The sequence below is a fragment of the Diorhabda carinulata genome, chromosome 2, assembly GCF_026250575.1.
Source record: "Diorhabda carinulata isolate Delta chromosome 2, icDioCari1.1, whole genome shotgun sequence".
NCBI lineage: Eukaryota > Metazoa > Arthropoda > Insecta > Coleoptera > Chrysomelidae > Diorhabda > Diorhabda carinulata.
The window spans coordinates 4,464,998-4,486,695 of record NC_079461.1 but is presented as its reverse complement, the minus strand read 5'-3'; the positions used below and the strand labels follow the sequence as shown (position 1 = coordinate 4,486,695).

The following is a 21,698-nucleotide window of genomic DNA, read 5'->3' as shown; positions in this document are numbered from 1 at the left end:
AATTATCTTGGCACAGGACTACGAAGACTTAGAATATATGACAAAAAAGCTAGTAGAGGAATACAGGAAATGGGGTCTGGAAGTAAATTTGAATAAAACGGAGTATATGCTTATTGGAGGAGAACAACAAAATTTAATACTTGGAGAAACACAACAAAAAATAAGTCGTTGTACAAAATACAAATAAAAAGATTAGATGAAGCAATCGCACAAATAAATAACCAAGGAAAACAAAACAAAACAAAACAAAAGTAAGACAACATATAGTAGCGAAGTCCGGCCTCTAAAAGAAAAAACAGTAAAAATGCTTGAAGCCACAGAAATGGATTATTGGAGACGCGCGGCAGGAATCTCAAGAAGTGAAAAAAATAAAAAACGAGAGAATCAGGGAGATCATGAAAGTGCAGCATACGATTACAGAAGACATTAGGGTGAATCGGTTAAGATTGTACGGACATGCCCAAAGAATGCCTGGAAGACCGATACCCAAACAAATTTTGAATTGGACACCACGAGGATGAAGAGGAAGACCAAGATTAAGCTGGAGGAAGGGTATCGAGAAAGAGGATCTTTTAACCTTAATATCCCACGTAAATGAACAATGCGAGCAATCCGAGCGCGAACGAACTCCGAGCGTGAAAGCGTGAAACTGAACTTCATAATTTTGGTTATTGTATTAAAATCGTTATTCGTTATTGTAATTTTTGTAGTTTGGTGTTTATCGTTGCTGTGATTCGATATAAATTATCATTTTAGTTAAAATATTCGTCCTATTCATTGATTGTCCATATTAACTTGCGAAATTGATGGGGGACACTTTTTAGTATCCTCATAATAGCCTCCCCGAGCGATCTAACATATGGTAAAAGTATGTAAACTTTATAATCATGACTCACAGTGTATAAATTGGAGATTTTTTTATTAATATAATAAATTATATTAGATTTATCTCAAAGGTCTATTTTCCTTACTCATTCCATTCAAATTATGTTAAACTGCACATCACTATTGAATTCAACAAAATGTCACTGTACGCGTTGTATCAAAAATGCATCTCGGTATTCGCAATACGCTCACCAATGATAATCGGAGTATGAATTTGACCTTGCCCAACCCTATAGAGAAGTACTGATCTGATTCGCAAACTGAATTAAAAAAAAATGTTGTAAGCCCATCCTTAATAATTTCGGAAGATATAGAAGAAGGTGTTTAATGACGAATCGCATTTTTGAACACTGGTTTGTATATATAAAAGCGCATTGGTCAATTGAAATCATGTCATTGCATCGACATCCATTTCATAGTGAAGTTTGTTGGGTCGTTCAAAATGAAGGTTAGTTTTTGTTTAATTTTCCAAACTATCAGATTCATGCTATACATCTTGTATTATCTTAGATAATTTCAACGGGTTTCCAAAGATTTTTCTAATAACTACATTATAGATTATGTATTGGTCCTTCGAGTAATTTTTTCACACTTCCAATCCAAAATTACTATAGAATTGCGCGTTCTATGAAAGAGGTTATGTTTTAGGTATTTATCGTATTAGCTTTCTTTCAACTGGCTTCTTGTGGTCTACTTCCAAACACCTACCTTCCTGCACAGAGAGGATCATCGTTTCCTGCACAACCTGCTTATTCAGGACAAGTTAATGCATTCGCATCTGCTGGTACATATTCAAATTCAGGTCCACAAATCCCAATTTTAAGACTAGATAACAACAACGAAGGCGATGGAACTTATCATTACCAATACGAAACAGGTATAATACCAAATAAAATAATTATCAAAGACAACAACCGAAAAGGTGCTAGACAAAAGTCTGGCGAGTCTATTGCAATCAAATTAGATTATTAATATGTTCCCCAGGTAACGGTATCTCAGCACAAGAACAAGGAGATGCTAGAGGAGATGGTACTAAATCCAACGGTGGTTTCTCGTACAAGTCACCCGAAGGTCAACAGATTCGTCTCACTTACACTGCCGACGAAAACGGTTTCCATCCAGAAGGATCTCACTTACCGACACCTCCTCCAATCCCCGAAGCAATCTTAAGATCCATCCAACAAAATTTGGCCGAGGAAGCTAGAGGAGTAAACGATGATGGATCTTACAGAGGTGATAATTCCGGAGGATACAACTTGGGAGGTGGAGGTGCTGGCGCTTTTAGACAGTCTGGAGGATACAAGGCTGGTGGTTACCATTACTAGTTTTATAATATAATTACTATATTTATATATCAATAAATGAAGATGTTTTTATAAAAAATAATTTTATTTATTCCTACCAAAAATGAAAATCAATCAAAAACATCAAGAAGATTTCCTTACAATATAAACTGATGACTCCTCGATCTATTTTCTGAGCATTGATAAGTTTGTCCTATTTAAACATCACACTAACTCGTAAATCCTATTTTTTGATGTTCTAGATTCAAGATTACTGATATATTTTGAAAAATATGCCTTTAAAAACGCCTTTCTATATATTTTTCCTTTATATCCACACACTTTTCAGAACGTCTAACATAAACTATGCCACTATAAAAATATGAAACATCTTTAGAGTGAAAATATTCATGCACCACCTGTTTATTCTCATCGTCGGTGTTAAATCTATTAACCATTAACTCATCCTTCAGCTTTGCGAACAAAAAACAGTAGGACGGGGCCAGATGCGGGCTATATGGTGGGTGTTTATCTCTGTGAAGCCATATTCGTGTACGGTATCTTTGGAAAGCAAAAAAAGTGTAATATGCCACGTTCGCAGTAGTTTTTGATTCTCAAAGTCAATCAAAATGGTTCTAAAATATTGTAACCATCACTTTTTTGGCGCTTCTTTAGCAGGGTCTCTCCTTTTCCGATACCACTCCATGGAATCGTTCTTGGACGTTGGATCTTAGTAAAATTTATATAGTTTCATCACTCGTTAGAATTTAACATATTACACTATTTTGGTCCTCGATTCAAAGCTCCAAAAATCTATCACAGCATTGTACTCGACGCTGCTTTTCCACTGATAGTTTTTACGAACTTGCTTCCAGATGGAACGATCTTAGTCTTCATTGGAGTCGGTTCTCCCTTTTAAATCCAATGTTTTGATCGTTATTTTGGTTCGGGTGTGAAGTGATGGACCCACGTTTCATCCACGGCTTTATTTCTGCCAAAAACTCGATTGAAATATCTTCACGGCGCTGTTTTTGTTCGGTTGGGAACAAACACGGCACCCATCCTGCGTACATCTTCCTCATATCCAAATTTCCAGTAAATATGCGATGTACCGAACTTTTTAACATGCCTACTATGTCTGTTAGCTCGCTCACTTTCAGTCAACGATCCTCCAGTACTACTTTGTGGATTTTCTTCAACATTTCTGGAGTCGTCACCTCATTTGGTCAACCATTGCGATGCTGGTCTTCGCAGGTCGTACAGCCACGTCTAAACTCCAGTATCCAATATTTTACTGTTGATAACGAAGAAGCAGTCTCATCCAGAGTAGTATCTAGTTCAGCTCTTATATTGGTTGGGCTAACGCCTTTAAAATAAAAGTACAGTGTAATCTCACTAATCCGGCACTATTGAAAGCAGGAGGGTGCCGGATTATTGGAATGCTCGGATTACTGGGTTGTACAGAAAAAGTCATAGGTAATAAATAAAATAAAGCTTTTCATAGAGAGAATAAATGTATGTAATGTTTTAAATTGACATGTAAGTACATATGTAATTAACTAGATTTGAAATAATCCTTAATTGAGGTCTGCTTTTGTCCTTGCTTAAAAACCTTTTCTCGCATGTTGCGAAGAATTATAATATCTTTGGCAGATATGCCGTTTTCTTCTGCCCATGTTATGCAGGTATTGAAACAAATCAATGCATCATCTGGTTTAATTCTTACAGCAGTTGTAGTAATTGGTGGCTCCAATATTTCTACAGAGCCTTCTTCTTGTACTGCTTCACATACAATTTCTTCATCAGTCATAATTTCCTCTGTTTCTTCGATTCCTTCAAACCAAGAATTCAAATTTTCTTCACTTGTCTCCAATCCTTTTTCTGATAGATTTTGAATCGAATCGGCAATAGTCACATTATCCTCAGTTTCTTCTGTTTCTGATACATCATTCATAGTAGGCCACAACTTTTTCCATGAAGATTGGATTAAGTTAGGTGAAACAGACTTCCAAGCATGAGCGAGAGAGAATACAACATCCTTCAAATTCAATCCTTTAAGGCTCTGCGTTACATCACTATCCTGAGATATAATATGGATCAGCAATTTATTTTTATACAAAGACTTTATTTTTTGGATAACATTTTGATCCATCGACTGCAGTAAAGGTGTGCAGTTTGGTGGTAGGAAGATGGCTTGGATATTCCCATCGCATGATTTAAGTTCTTGTTCATTTGGGTGGCCTGGAGCATTGTCAAGTACGAGTAAAGCTTTTATGGGCAAGTTTGATCTTTTCATAAACTTCTTGACTTCTGGGACAAAGTCTTTATGAAACCATTCGCTAAATACCTCTCTCGTGACCCAACTTTTAATTTGATTCTTGTACCAGACTGGCAGACAAATGTTCTTGAAAGCTCTGGAATTTTTTGCTTTGCCAATCACTAACAAATCCAATTTGTGTGTTCCAGTAGCATTTTAACACGGCATGAATGTGATTCTATCTTTACTCACTTTACGACCTGGTGCACTTGCTTCTTCGGCAGATACGAACGTTTTATTGGGCAACAGTCTTCCAGAACAGACCACTCTAGATTTGGTCAGGAAGAAGACTTTGTTTTTAAAATGTTCGATAAAAGGCTGTACTGCAGATTCGTTGCTTGATAATTTTTCACCCGGTATGGTTAATAGACGGATACCAAATCGTTTTTTAAATTTATCCAGCCATTCATCGCTCGCACGAAAATCATCTTTTTGTTGAGTGTGTTTAGAACGCCTCTGTATGAACCATAAGTAAAGAGCGTTTTCCATCTTTGGACAATCGCCAATTTTTAGTGTTTTACGCTTTCCTGGTCCTGATTCCATCGTCTTAACGTGGTCTACTATCTTTTGCCTTTTGTTCTTAAGATCGTGTATAGTAGCACGCCCAACACCATCTTCTTTTGCCAATTTATACATATTTTGTCCACTATCTAATTTTTTGACATTTTTAACTATAAAAACAAATAGGTTAGCACGTGTACGTAATAAGTTTTGAGGTTAGAATGCTAGTTAGACATAACGTTGACCAGTTTTTTCCATGTGTACAAAATCATGGCTGCCAAACAAATATTATCTAAACAACTTGTCTTCTTCAAAACTTGAAACATATGTTGTATAGATTGTGTACTTACAGCTACCGTTATGTCTAGGTCAGATCAGGTACTTCTGGGACCATCTTCGTTTAGTAGAATTTTTAGGTAACAAATCACCGGCTGGTTTTAGTTCTTCTCCACTTATTGATTTGTGAAACTAGATGTTCGAGATGTAAAGATTATAGATTATTTCATTTCTATAAGAGTTTCGGATGTAAGTTCTAACAATGTTAAGGATCGGAGAGAATTAACTACTTACTACCAAAACTTAATATATTTTGCGTTTAATTATCGATTTTATATTTAATTTTCTACATGGTTTTATGACCTGTAGCTCTGAAACCTTTTTTCTTTATTTTAGAAATAAATATAGAAAATATATTCTTTAACAAGGCAAAAACAGATATTGTAAAACAGAAAACTTCACTTCCAAAATTACATTACGTATTAGTTAATATTACGAAAGTATAATATCTTAAAAGAGAAGGATTTTTGCATTCATTATTCCCATAATTTGTATAAAAAAATGTTGTTTTAATGGTAGTAATCTATCAAAAATATACCATACCAATGATATCGTCAGATAATAATTGTGAACGACCTTGACCAAGCGACCAATAGAGGAATGATCTGATTTGCATGGTGGCATTTAAAAAAAATTAAATTGAATTAAATGTTGTAAGCCCATCCTCAATAATTTCAGAAGATACAGAATATGGTATTTGATGATGAATCGCATTTTTGATTACTGGTTGGTATATATAAAAGCACAATGGTCAATTGAAATCATGTCATTGCATCTAAATCTATTTCATAGTGAAGTTTGTTGGGTTGTAAACGTATTTACATTCGAAAATGAAGGTTTGAATTCAATATTTCATACCATAATACTAATATATAATATTTTTATTTCTATTTTGAATCTTTTCTATGGGTTTCCATTGATTTATTCCGATTTAATCCATAGAATATGAATTTTGAGAGTTGTATTAAAATTTTGAACCAGTAATTATTTTCGAATAGTGTATTCATGAGAAAATCTTTATTTATATAAAAATTTTTGGCTACATTCTGAGGTTCTTCAGCTTCTTAACCCAACTCATCTTATATAAGTATCAACATCCAAAATTTATTAGTTTTGAATCATTTCTTTTAACGAAACATTTTGTTTTAGGTATTTATAGCATTAGCATTTTTACAATTTGCTTCTTGTGGTCTGCTTCCTAACACATATCTTCCTCCACAACCTGCTTATTCAGGACAATTTAATGCGTTTGCATCTGCTGGTACATATTCAAATTCAGGTCCACAAATTCCAATTTTAAGACTAGATAACAACAACGAAGGCGATGGAACTTACCATTACCAATACGAAACAGGTACGTTATCACTTGAGATTAAAACGCAACAATTCAAAAAATGAACGAGGATAATCAAAGAAGTACCTGCCCAACAAAGAAAACACAATATTTTTTCAACGTAATACTATTTTTATAATACGAATAGCCAAGCTCCTCAAAAAGACATCGTTATTGGGAAATCTTTGACCGTTGAGTCATTTTTTCAAGTCTGTGAATAGAAAATATTCTGATGGGGTTAAATCTGGTATATGAGGTGGCATTTCAAACTCTAATTCACGATGTGTGATCTGGTGCATTGTCTTGATGAAACAACACTTTCTTCTTAGCCAAATGAGGACGTTTTTGCTTCATTTCTTCTATAAAATGGTGCATAATACTTTCAATATGAAAGTGGATAAAAATTATCCCACGCGCAACCCAAAAAACCAACGCCGTAACCTTGCCTGTAGATGGAACGGTGTTTGCCTTCATTGAACTCAGTTCTACCTTTTCAGTCTATTATTTTGATTCAGATTAGGAGTGATGGACCCACGTTTCATTTATGGCTGCTGTATAACTGTGAAACATCTTCATGAAACCTTTTTTGTTGTGTTTAAACAAACGCGGCACCCATCTTGCGCACTGCTCTCTCATGCCCGAATTTCCGGTTAATATGCGATGTACCGCAGTTTTTAAAATGCCTACTATGTCTGCTAGTTCGCGCACTTTCAGTCAACGATCCTCCAATACTACTTTGTGGATTTTCTTCAACATTTCTTTGGTGGACCAACTTTATTTGGTGGACCACTCTGAAGCTGGTCTTCGCAGGGTGTACGGCTTCGTTTAACCTCCGCTATCCATTATTTTTTTGTAGAAAACGAAGGAGCAGTCTCGTCCAAAGTAGAATCTAGTTCAGCTTTTATATTGGTTAGGCTAACGCCTTCCAAATGTCTTCAAACTTGAAATAGAGGCCTTATAGATTGCGTACTTTCTAATACTGCAACTACCACCATCTCTAGGTCAGGCCATGTAATTCTGGGATCATCTTCGTGTTATAAATTTTGTGTTTTTCCAAGTTATATATCCGAAAATTCTGTTTTTTATCTCGCAATATATTTTTAAAATTCGAAAAGTTCTTTCCAACACATACCGAGGTAACTTGACTTAAATCTGAAAATTCTACGTTTAGATCAATTTCAAAGTTTCCATAAAAAGTTTCTCGAGGGTTTTGAAGCCACTATATCTTTCTAAAACGCTTTTAAACATTTTTCATTTACTAAATTACCAATTTTACCAGAAACTTCTGAAATATTTTCGTCAATTCTTTTATTTTAAAGATTATTTTCTATATTTTAAATTGTTTATAGTTGACTTTCCAATCTTCTTACAATATTTTATGCCTTCGTAATAGCAGTTTCGTCTTCTGCATGTTCAGTATAAAAGATTGTCTCTTCCACCTAGTTAATACTGGTTCGGGAGGTGAAGGTACATTCAGGAATAAAGGAATTTTGACAAAAAATGTTAACGCTACTAATTAGTACATTTACATCAGAAAATTCATCACCCGCATCAACTTTCGATCAATTATCTAAGTTGTTGCCCAGCTTCAACCACAACGTCTCTAATTCTCGGCATGCTATCAAATGAGATTCACTAGAACTTCACGTATTGATCCCATCAACAAAATTATAAAATAATTCTCACTGGAGTTAGTAGTTTCGTCCGAAATCTCCTTAACTTCTTCTATGGCATCATTGTACATAGTTTTTTCTCGATGTAATTTCACCAGGAAGACTTTTGTCGAAATATTTTGAAGCCGAATTTTGTAGTCTTTACTTAACTCAGGATTCTTGTTGCTCATTGTATGATGGTCTACCGTCTAAAGGTAGTTGGAAATCCCTAATTGACTACATGGAATTTCCTACTCAGTTAATCTGGAAAGAGGTACAAACTAGACCGCAATGAGTCGCAAATATGTATTGAATTATCACACTTTGAATTAATCAAATAACATAATCGACGAACGATGTAGAACCAGTTCATATTCAGAAGATTGATCGATGATTTTATCAGACCATCTAAAACGGGCTAAAACGGATATCTGAAGCACTGAATATTTCATACGAGCGCGTTCATTATATAGTTCACGTCAATTTGGACATGAGAAAACTGCTGCAAAATGGATCCCCAAATGTTTGAATGTTAACCAAAAGCGTGCAAGGGTAGAAGCGTTCGATCTGTGCCCGATTTGAAAACGATGTAGACTTCTTAAACCGAATTGTTACTATGGATGAGACTTGGGTACATTTCTACGATCCAGAAACAAAGCAACAATCGATGGAATGGCGACACTCTAGTTCTCCAAGACCTAAGAAATTTCGTGTCCAAAAATCTGGTGGAAAAGTTCTTGCTTCAGTTTTTTGGAATTACCATGGAGTAATCATGATTTATTTTTTGGATAAGGGTAGAATAATAACTGGAGATTACTATTCGACATTACTACGGGAACAAATTAAAGAGAAAAGACGCGGAAAGCTATCCAAAGGTGTTTTGTTTTTGCAGGACCAAGCCCTTGCACACAAATCTCATGTTGCCATGCAAAAAATTCGTGATTTAGGGTTTGAATTACTAGAACACCCCCCTTATTCACCGGATTTGGCTCCGTCCGACCATCATCTCTTTTCTCAACTGAAAAAAAGTTTAAAAGATCGTAAATTTCCTTCCAACCAGGAGGTAATTAAAGCTATGGATGTATCCAATTAAGAGGGGAATATGTTGAGTAATGAAATATTTTGACATTGAAACTTTGTTTGGTTCTATAGTAGGCTAACAATTTTTCAATATATCCTCGTATACAAAATTTTCCTTAATCATCTAGTATTTAATTAATCGATAGTTTTATCATCAGAATTTCTCTAAATAATATTTCTCAGTTTTAACAACTTCACACGCTAGAATAAATTGAAATTGGCGCTCTAAAGATGTTGGAGTTCTCCAATTACAAAGAAATCAGTTAGATTATAATGATTTTTTCCAGGTAACGGTATCTCAGTACAAGAACAAGGAGATGCTAGAGGAGATGGTACTAAATCCAACGGTGGTTTCTCGTACAAGTCACCCGAAGGTCAACAGATTCGTCTCACTTACACTGCCGACGAAAACGGTTTCCATCCAGAAGGATCTCACTTACCCACACCTCCTCCAATCCCCGAAGCAATCTTAAGATCCATCCAACAAAATTTGGCCGAGGAAGCTAGAGGAGTAAACGATGATGGATCTTACAGAGGTGATAATTCCGGAGGATACAACTTGGGAGGTGGAGGTGCTGGCGCTTTTAGACAGTCTGGAGGATACAAGGCTGGTGGTTACCATTACTAGTTTCATAATTTATCAACTATATTAATATGTTAATAAATAAAATTATTTTTATGAAAAATGATCTCATTTACTCATTTACGAGACGTAGAATTGATGACTTATAAATATTGATAAGTATATCCTTGTAAGAATCAGAATTCAAGTCATCTCGTACATAATATTATGATTTCTTTTCTTTGTTGTTCTGTATTTTAGAATACTGATATATCTTGAAAATTCTGTTTGGGAAGTTTGCGGAATAAACGACGACGACGATGACGATAGGTCATGATGCTGGTACTTGCAAGCAGTTTGATTAAAGGTTAATTTTTAATGAAACTAGTTTTGAGATATGATTTATATTTGTTTCCAGTATTTTTTATACCGAAATTAACAATTAGATAAGTATTTTGAATGGTAATTTCATCGATATTAATGAAAAAATCTATTTATTGCACGTATTACAATTGTCAACGGAATTTAAACTTTTTTGTCATGCATTCCTGGCTTTTTTCCTAGATAGCGCTTTTCTATTAAGGAAACGTCCTGATGAAATCTTTCGCCTTGTTTATCTCTTAGAGGATCGAAATTCTTGAGGTAGAAATCCGGATGAGAGTGAAGGATATGTATTTTAGTCATATTCCATCCCAAAGCTTTGTATGAAATTGTAGGCTCATTGATTATGTCTTTGTAATTTTCCACTTCGTGGTTTCCTAGCAAATTTTGGACAACGTTCACATTTTCCAGATCATTCAGGTTCCTACAAAGTTAATAATATTTCCTGTCTAATTTTTGCCTTGTTTGGGAATATTTAATTAGGTCGAGTTTTATATGCAACAATGCTAAAAGTATGTCGTCAAAGTTCACTAAAGGATCATTTTTAACATTATTTTATCCTGGAGTGAGTGACCCATGCTTGGGTCATACTTGTATTGTGACTTTTTGCGTTTCTGCTGTCCCATTCGCAAATGGAACAGCAATATTTTGAGTAACCAAGCTGTAGCTCAAGTAATGACTTCAGAATCTCCACAAATTTTCCAAATATGTTAATATTTGAAGAAGAAATTTCATGTTCTAGTCTCTCTAATATCAGAACTATGGGCAACCACCACTGAAGGACATTTGTTTCCGTTGTACGAGGATGTATTGATATCTAGTTAGCCTAGATCAGTTGCATGCATAAACAAAATATTGCGTTACCATAACAACGAACAATAAATTATTAGAAGTGTCAGTGTAATGTTGACCAAAAGCGTGCAAGGATAGAAGCATCCCGTTCGATCTGTGCTCGATTTGAAAATGATGTAGACTTCTTAAACTGAATTGTTACTATGGATGAGACTTGTATGGTTTTCTACGATCCAGAAACAAAGCAACAATCGATGGAATGGCGACACTCTGGATCTCCTAGACCTAAGAAGTTTCGTGTCCAAAAATCTACTGGAAAAGTTCTTGCATCAGTTTTTTGGGATTTCCAGGGAGTAATCATGATTGATTTTTTGGATAAGGATAGTATCATGTCTTTCCTCAACTAAAAAGAAGTTTAAAAGGTCGTAAATTTTCTTCCAACGAGGAGGTAATAAAAGCTGCGGAGGTCTGGTTTGTAGAGCAAGAATAAACAATTTTTTTGAAAGGTCTAGAGACGTTGCAGGTTCGCTGTAATCAATGTATCCAATTAAGAGGAGAATATGATCCAGTAGTTTAATGTAGACCCCAAAAGATTAGGTTGCTTTTTAGACAAATTCATATCACGTACAAAATCGCTTAAATCACTTTGTAACAATAAATGCGGTTCTTTTGAAGTTGGCGGTATAACTTGGGCCACTTTCTTTAGATAACCTATCGGGTTGACCAAGAACACATTCTGGACTATAAACAAAATCCCGACTTTCTGCTTGATTTGGAAGCTTTGGCAAAGGCAGTTGGGTACTATGTAGGATTGAACTGTTAATCGATATGACAAGCTTGGGTACTGGATAGTGTGTTTGTACTTAATTGCTTGAATTAAACCCAATTAAAAATCACTTACATAATCTTTTGACTCCATCCAAATCATTCGTATAACAAAAGGCAAATGTCTAGAATCTAGTTAAGCACAAACCAATAGGAATATCACCCACGTTAGACAACATATATGTGGAGCCCAGGATTTATCTTGGTGGCGCACAGGAAAACGAAATAGCACAGCTCCTCTTCCAGCTCTAGAGATGAGATCCTTAATTCTACGATTCTTGTCCAAAGGATTCCTTTAGTACGCTTGCATTCTTTAACTAAGGAAAACTGGAGTTTCTTCTTCTGGAGAATCTGCACTCATCAATTTCTACTAGATCTAATCTTATCAGGTGCTTCCTAATGCGCCAGGGCCACGTAAGGAGACTAATAAGAAGTTGTTGACTTAAGTTCACTGAGATCCAAATATTTTTAGAGGAACCCAAGCCAGAAAGCACCTCTCATTTGGTTTTCTCTATGAAAAGACTGATAGGAACATTTTCCTACACTACAGGATGATTCTGAGCTAATAAAAGGCTTTTGGGATCTTCTGAACTTTGATTCCTTTAAGCGCTTTCAAAGAAATTTGAAGGAATATTCAAGAGTAACAAATAAATGTTGAGTTAAAAATAAAGTTGATACTGGATGCTCATTAAAATAAACACCAAGTGACCTATTGTAGAAAATTTGATATTGGCCTCATTTTGACTACTTGTGTTCAACATTCTGAATATCGCAGCTTCGATAAGACCCTTTTAAATATTTGTAGTAGCACAATTTATATTTGATTTAGCAGTTGTTGCCTATTTTGTGCAATCTTTTCGTCATGATTCATTCTCATGTTTATTAAGGATTTTGTTCGATCTATCCATCTAGTTGAAGATCTGCCTCTTGGGCGTTTGCCTCTACTTTTCCTTCTATGATCAATAGTTCCATTATTCCTGATCTAGCCACATGTACCAGGTATTGCAGATGCATGCGGTTTATTCTGGTAAGCTGCCTTGTACGTGGACCAATAGATAAACATTAGAGCCAAAATAATTGGAAGAAATTGCAGAAAAAATAAAATCACAGCAGAAATAGTGATTAAAAACATAAAACTGAGAAAATGTTAAATGGAATAGGCTTAAATAAAGTTATTCAAACAAAATGGAGGTACAATAAAAATCATCTCAAAGTTCGTGTGCCAAAAATAGTGTTTACTAGTCTAATTGAAACATTTTCACGGTATGTCGAATTACGTAGACCAATTTATATAATTAGTGTATAATATCATAATAAGAATGATTTTCTAGCCCGAGGATTAAACAAATTCTATTGTTATACATTTTTACTATTAATTCGACGTGCCTTATTATTTTTGTGCAACAACAATCTTTTATGTATGACAGGAATATTTTTGGTAATTATACACTTTCACGGTCACCTGGTTTTTTGGCTCTAGAAAATCGAAAAATGGATGGATTTTAATGATCTTGGTCTCAAAATGTTCCATTTTACGGCGGATTTATGAAAAAAATTAGTAGAAATAGCTGGAATGAAAATTTCTCATAGTTTTACTGTTTTAAATCGTAAAAAAAACGGTTTTGCAAAATAATCCTTTACAAAAAATTATGGTAATTATACACTTTCGCGGTCACCTGGTTTTTTGGTTAGGTTAGGTTAGGTTAGGTTAGGTTAGGTTAGGTTAGGTTAGGCTAGGTTAGGTTAGGTTGGCTCTAGAAAATCGAAAAATGGATGGATTTTAATGATCTTGGTCTCAAAATGCTCCATTTTACGGCGGATTTATGAAAAAAATACGAAAATTAAAAAAAATAGATATTTTTTACAGTTTCATGACTTTAAATGCAAAAAAATGACTTTCTACATATAATCCTTCGTAACTGTTTCTGACGTCGTGGAATCAAGTTCGTATATTTTTTTTCGCAATTTACATAAAAAAATGAATATTTTGAAAAAAAAAGTTTTTCTACTATTTAAGGTTTAAAACTATTAAAAACCGCAAATTCAGCCACTACCCCCGTGTTTTTCATAAATTCGTCGTAAAATGGAACATTTTGAGACCAAAATTATAAAATTTATCTATTTTTCGATTTTTAATGGTCCAAAAACTATTAACATTGAAGAATATAGTACAAAGCTATTCAAGAAAATTGATTGTTTTTCATCTAATTCATTTTAAGCTATAAAAACTGAAAAAATCATTCTTTTTAGATTTTTTTTTAAATTGTTTATTAATTTATGTAGAATACAAAAAAAATAAGAACTTTATCTGATAATGAGATAATTTTTTGTAAAGGATTATTTTGCAAAACCGTTTTTTTACGATTTAAAACAGTAAAACTATGAGAAATTTTCATTCCAGCTATTTCTACTAATTTTTTTTATAAATCCGCCGTAAAATGGAACATTTTGAGACCAAGATCATTAAAATCCATCCATTTTTCGATTTTCTAGAGCCAACCTAACCTAACCTAACCTAACCAAAAAACCAGGTGACCGTGAAAGTGTATAATTACCATAATTTTTTGTAAAGGATTATTTTGCAAAACCGTTTTTTTACAATTTAAAACAGTAAAACTATGAGAAATTTTCATTCCAGCTATTTCTACTAATTTTTTTTATAAATCCACCATAAAATGGAACATTTTGAGACCAAGATCATTAAAATCCATCCATTTTTCGATTTTCTAGAGCCAAAAAACCAGGTGACCGTGAAAGTGTATAATTACCATAATTTTTTGTAAAGGATTATTTTGCAAAACCGTTTTTTTACAATTTAAAACAGTAAAACTATGAGAAATTTTCATTCCAGCTATTTCTACTAATTTTTTTTATAAATCCGCCGTAAAATGGAACATTTTGAGACCAAGATCATTAAAATCCATCCATTTTTCGATTTTCTAGAGCCAACCTAACCTAACCTAACCTAACCAAAAAACCAGGTGACCGTGAAAGTGTATAATTACCATATTTTTTTAAACATTGCATATAAAGAATTCGACTATTTGGATTACGAGATATACGAAATTGATGTCAATTGTACTTCATTATAACAAACTAAAGATGAAATTAGTCAGTTATATTATCGGTAAATAAAAATATTCAAATTGAACTGAGGTGCACGCGTAATATGATATACAAGATGACGAAGATGCTCAATGTGGTCTGTTATCAATGATTTGAGAAGCAGAACACTATTGACCTCGACCCAAACGAAATTAATTATTTCGTGAACGTTAGTCAGAATATTAGCGAATAAAATATCTCCAAGTCGTGATGCTTTTTTTTCTCGTTCCTTCTAAAAGAATCACTGACCTGCAAATAGATTTGAGCCAGAGCAAACCATACTATACATTCAAAACAAAACTTCCTGCGGCACCGATGGGTTATCAGCTAAGTTATTTTTGAATTTTCCAGAAGGGATGTTTAACGTTTTACGTTCTCTAATCAACGAATCCTTCGAAAGGGGGCTTTTCCCTAGCTAAAAACATCTATAATTATTCCCCTGCCCAAGGGTGGCGAGAAAAATAACACTAGTTAATGTAGTCCTACTTTATTATTACCAATCCTGTCGAATATAATTGAACTACTAATCAAAAACTGTCTATTATGCTTTTTTTCTTTAACATAAAATCTTTATAGCTCAAGACATCCGAGGTGTTTTCTTGAAATGTTTTGTATCTTATCTTGAATGTCGAAAACAATTTGTACGAGCTAATAATGAAGTTTCAAGTAAATTGGTGTACCTCAGGGTTCATTTTGGGTCCAGTCTAAGCATCCATAGATATAAATATTGAGAAATAACTAGAAATAAATTTGATTAGTTATTTTACTGATATCATATACTGTTGATGAAGTTACAGCAAACATAGAAAAAAAAACACATAAATTGCTAAGAAACAACTTGTTATATAAACGTTTGCCGCGAAAAGAACTTAATTTGAATATCTATAACCGATTACGTTAAGTTTTGCATGAAAATTAGTGTCGAATTCGGTTTTTTAAATATTAGAATATCATCCTATATATTTAGTATCTCAAAACTGTCAATAATTGCGAAGTTTCACCGTTATAAAAAATAAAATCATGAATCCGTTTAGCATAAAATAAAACTCGTGATTTCACCTTTGAACACTTCCTCGGCACGACCGTATCACGTTTAAATGCCCATGTCGAACCCGAAATTATTACGAAAGATTTTTAACGTTCTGTAAAAAATCTTTACCATATCGGTAAGGTTAAACAAGATCTCGATCCTCTGTAAGGACGTAAACTAAATTAACTCATTAATCTTTGATGGTTGTTATATTAAACGACACAGTCGGTTCATGAATTTACTTATAATCGATGAAAATTACAGGATTTTTCTAAATTAAGTTCTTCTTTCTTTGTCTACTTCCGTTTGAGTTTTCCTGCTTCTTTTCTGTCAACAGGCATCTGTCAACAGCTGCTGCTGGTTGACAAAATTTGGAAATTAGTTTAAAACTATAGCTTAGCATCTATTTCACCCCAAAAATATATTATTTTAATAAAAATAGGTTTTTTACATTAGTATTTTGAGTTTGTAGGAATAAATTTGAAATTGACCGCGAAAAAGGCAAAGACTGTCATGGCGTCTTGAATGACGCGAAACAGCTGTGTTTGTTTATGACAGTCAAATGTGTTTTTTAATAAATAATGAATTCCTCGTATTATAAATACTGTATAATGCCCCAATGTGAAAATACAACGATAAAAACGCCAGACAAATTATTCTGTTCATTCTAAACTAAAGAAATACGAAGAAAGTGTTTAAAAATGGCACTTTATCAACTAATTCCACAAATTATTTCTATGAAGATCATTTTGATGTAAGTAACAAACAAAACTTGATGTATCTATTTATAAATGTATAGTAAAAGGAATGAATTTTGCAAAATCTATCATAATATACCACACGTAACATATAAAATGTTATGACTTAATTAAGTTGAAGGCATTGAAAGTTTGTATTCGCTAACCTCAAAATCAGTTAAATATTTTCATTCTACAGTGGGTAAATGCGACGTTACTGACTAATAACTGTTAATTAAATAAGACTTTGTTTATTTGTCACATAATATTTACATATAAGTTTTAACACTGCGAATTTCCGATGAACAAAAGTAGGTGTTCATTGCAAAAAATTTGTCAAGCGTAACGGCGTCAATTTTGGGCAAATTACTGCAGTTTGCTTTGTTAAATCCTGATTCAATGGCAAATTATACCTGTCTTTCAAGATTAAACTAAAAACGAACTTTATTAATTTAACAATAATTGTTGCAAAACTCGAAATAACCTCGTCATTTTATACGAAAATGACAGCTGCAATATAGTGTTTCGCGAGGTGTAACGTCACGTTTTTTTGATTGGTGTTTAATGTCACGTGATTAAACGACTCTTTTGTCGATTTTATTTTCAAAAAATATTATTAATCTTTTATTATTTTTGTAGAAAAGTTAATCATTAGAAATTCAAAGCCATCCAATTTATTCTTAGTGGAAACAAGCCTATTACAGATGCTGCGTTTTTGCAAAATGTCAACTAAGTTTTCTGTTAATTTCAATGGAGCATTTAATAAAAAACTTTCCTAGAAATTCAAGGTTGCTTAACAGGCCTTTCCATACAATTCATTGAAGAAAAGTAGACTAAATTTATAAGAAATCTTCTTCTTCTTTCTTCCAATGTCTGTTCCTGGCTCTAGGTTATCCCTCCATCTTTTCCGTGTCGACCTTTATTCCATATTCGAATTGCAGAGTCATCCCCTGCTATTTTGACCAGTTTATTGATTTTTACGCTATGATACTAATTCATTAATGCGTTAATACATCACATCCTCATCTGATGTATGTGGCTGTTTCATTTTTGATGTTTCTGGTCTTATTTCTGATGCCAGATCATCATAGGTCTGACAGCAGTGATCAACGTTCCATTAATCACTGCTAATGGTTAAATTATACAACAGTCGTGATTAAAATACTTTCTTAATGACAACTACAAACATTCTTTCGTTTTCCACCATAAAATTATTTTTATTAAGCCAAATTGAAAAGAACATTGACATATTTATCTAATTACAATGTTTTTTAAGCGACTTTTAATGATCGTTATTAAATTTACAATCAAAAGGATGGTGTACTACGGTAGCAGATACCTTGTAATACTGTCATCCTATAAAATATTTCTTCTTCGAGTTACAGAGAATTATTGGCGTGTTACGTAAAAACACGACATTATCATTAACATGTTGACAAGATCGTAGGTATAAGTTTATTGTCATGGTTAATGTTAATTTCACGTTAAATAAACTAGTATATTAAAGTGAATGTGGATATTAAGCTCTTTAAAATACTTACCAAAAAAAACTTATTTTTTAGACGACGCCATCTGAAAGATGTTCGTTCTGTATTCATTTACATACCGAAAGTTGCGTTTTGACTGTTCCATGTAGTGAAAGTGACACTGCAAAACGCTTCCGGGACGTTCTGGAGTAGACAACTCTAACTTCCTTAAATGTGACTCTAGCCACTTCAATTTTGACAGTTGACAGTTTCACTTCGATGACACAAACACATCTACAAAGATTCCATCAACATCTAGTAGACATATACATATTCCATCTGCATCCAATCCAATAAATATCCTGGAGGTACAATCAACATTACTTTTTGTAAATAATTAATAAATTGATATTGACATTGCAAATATCATTCAGTACATTATATTGTTCAATAAATAAAATGTTTATAATTCTCTATTATTTATTTTCTTTCCTCAGTGTAATTGAAAATAGTTTTGGATTTTATGCGTGGTCTAAAAAATGTTGTGTACGCCGCGGCTGAAATACTAATTTGTTGGACTCGTCTGTTTCAACATGTATAGACAGAAATTCATGATTTAGGCCACTCTATTCTACAGATTTAGCACCGAATGATTACTTTTTGATTCAATACCTAAAGAAAAGACTGGACGGAACGAAACTTGACGCCATTTTATGAACAAATATGTTTTTACGAGCGTTGCCATTCAAGTTTTCAAATAAAGATTTTTCTCAAAATATTCGCTTTTGCATGCGTTTGAACCAATTGTCGAAAAATTTTTTCCATTCTAATTACGCATTATCTACTTCTTCATGTGCAATTTATTTTTGATCTACGGGAGTAAGAAGAAATCATCGGGTGCCGAACCAGGACCGTACAGCGAATGACCCATCGATTCGATGTTTTGACAGTTCAAAAACGTTTTTGTCTTCTGCGATTGGTTTCCCCGATTTTTTTCAACTTCTGACAAACAAGTGCTGGTATACAACTCAGATTGACCGCTCTACTTTGCTCTAATCGAACGACATGTCGAGCTATTCCGAAAAAACAGCGACCATTTGCTTCGAAGTGCTTCGCGCGCAAACAACTTTCAGTGGATTTGGCTCCCATACAGCAGATTGTTTGGTTTCGGGTTCAAATGCATTAATCAAATCCATGATTCGTCGCGAGTCACAATCCTTGTCTTTTGAAGCACCACGACTGAATTTTTTCAGCATTTCTTTGCACCAATCGACACGGATTTTTCTTTCAGAGATTGTCAAATCTTTCTGGCAGTCAAATTTTCTTGTAATCTTGATGTATGCGAGTGGAATTAATGCCTAAGTATGTGTCTAATGATTTTGCAATATCATTTTAGATTCAGATCGATGGTACAATAATCCACGTCGAAAGTCATCGCAAGAAAATGTTCGTGATTTAAAATCAATGTTACAAACATCTATAAACAGCTCAAAAAGCAGCATGACAACACGTTCTGAGTACACTCACTATTAAAAATGTCAAATGTCAGATTTGATATATCCACATCAGTGTTGCCATGTGTCAATAATTTAAGTAGCAGCCCTGAGTATCGTGTTAAACCTGTTTAATAAGATCTAAGATACCGGTCAAATTCCATAGGACTGGTTGAATTCTACGTTTATAACACTCCCCAAAAAAGCAAACTCCAAAAAGTGCAACGAATAACGCCTAATAAGCTGAAGATATTCTTGGTTATTATTCATTCCAGAATAAAAACAAAATTAGAAGATCGGATACACAGTTTGGATTTAGATGCGGCTATGGGACACTGGTGCTCCTCTTTGCGATGCAGGTCTTGATTCAAAAATGCCTAGATCAACAAAAGATCTTTATTCTTGCCTTATCGATTACGAGACAGCATTTGATACCATCAGCCACGACAAACTTATAGAATTATTATATCGTTCAAGACTCGACACCAAGGATATACAAGGATAAACAACACATGTCAAATATGATGACATGAAAAGTCAAGACATAGGCATTGCTAGGGGATTTAGGCAGGGTTGCATCGCTGTTCAACTTGTACGCAGAGCAAATGTTTATAGAGGCACTGGAAGAATGTGATAAGGACATCAAAATTAACGGTGTACCAATCAACAATGATACTGTCTAATTGGCTGATAACGTCGAAGATTTACAAATGATTCTCAATAGAGTAACTTCAATAGGCGACAAAACTGGTCTTAAGATCAACAGAAAGAAAACCAAATTTATAGTGATTAATAAGAGAAAAATACACCCATTGAGAGAATACACCGTTTCAAATACTTGGGATATACAAAAATGGAACCGTGATTTAGAGGTTAAGTTTAGAATTGAAACTCTCCACGCTATTTTACGATGTGGAGGGGTGGACACCAAAAGTAGCAACAATGCAAAAATTAGGAGCTTTGGAAATGTGGCTGTATAAACGCATTTTAAGAATACCTTGGACTGACTAAAGATTGTAACTATTAAGAAAATAAAAGCGTCCTACCTAGGCTATATATTTCGAAATAAAAAATACGGTTTGCTACAGCTTATCGTGGGAGGCAAGATAGTAGGTAGGAGATGGTTAGGTACAAAGAAAAGATCCTGGCTGAAAAACCTACGCGAATGGTTCCAAATACCAGAAGCTTCGAATATAATTCATGCGGCGCTAAATAGAGAAGTATATCAAATGATGGTCGGTAGAAGACGGCAATGAAAAGAAGAAGAAGATTCAGCATTAGATTCTTGTTTTGCTATTTTCAAATTTTGTCATGATGCGTCAATAAACAATCTCATTTTTGATATATATGTTTGACCCAGACATTAATTCACCAATATTATTGAAGAATACTAATTCATCTTCTTCTGAGAGAGGGGAAGCTGAAAAAAGATGACATTGAGTTGAAGCATTTAGCAAATGCAATACCAAGACCAAAACTAAGTCAGACTTGGTCTTGAACTTATGTAGATTTCAATGAGAGACAAATAAATACAACAACATTTAATCTTTTTCTTTTCTAGTTTTCAAGATCCCAAATACATTCCTATTCCTATTCCTAATTTTTGACAAACGTTCAAAAGTCTAATTTTTCTGCGAAACCAAGACCATGAACGGGCTAGCACATCACCATTCTTCTCGACATGCTACTGAGTTACGAAATTACGTTCCATTTCTATTGGATTGCAATTTGAACTTACTCTTTTTGATGAAGTGCTTTAGATCATTCCAAATGTACTCTATAGGGTTCTTGTCTGTAGTTCCCAATCCAATAATTGGATTTAGACTTGATTCAGATAATCAGGCACTATACCAGATTCATGTGGTTGGGGATTTTCAAACGATACTGAAGGATATTTTCTTAATCTATCTGTGGTCATGC

The 21,698-nt window shown here is 33.9% G+C and overlaps 2 protein-coding genes across 2 annotated transcripts; both read left to right on the top strand.

The window, feature by feature from the left end:
• Positions 1 to 1,327: 1,327 nt before the first annotated feature.
• LOC130903673 (pupal cuticle protein 20-like) lies at positions 1,328 to 2,243 on the top strand. Its single transcript, XM_057815900.1, has 3 exons — positions 1,328 to 1,333; positions 1,534 to 1,762; positions 1,870 to 2,243. Exons 1-3 carry the CDS (start codon positions 1,328 to 1,330, stop codon positions 2,208 to 2,210), a joined length of 576 nt encoding a protein of 191 aa, XP_057671883.1. The 3' UTR covers positions 2,211 to 2,243.
• A 3,103-nt stretch (positions 2,244 to 5,346) lies between these two features.
• LOC130903668 (pupal cuticle protein 20-like) lies at positions 5,347 to 10,015 on the top strand. The gene is made up of 3 exons (XM_057815895.1): positions 5,347 to 5,364; positions 6,472 to 6,676; positions 9,675 to 10,015. The coding sequence occupies exons 1-3, from the start codon at positions 5,347 to 5,349 to the stop codon at positions 10,013 to 10,015; spliced, it is 564 nt and encodes a 187-aa protein (XP_057671878.1).
• The last annotated feature ends 11,683 nt before the right edge of the window (positions 10,016 to 21,698 follow it).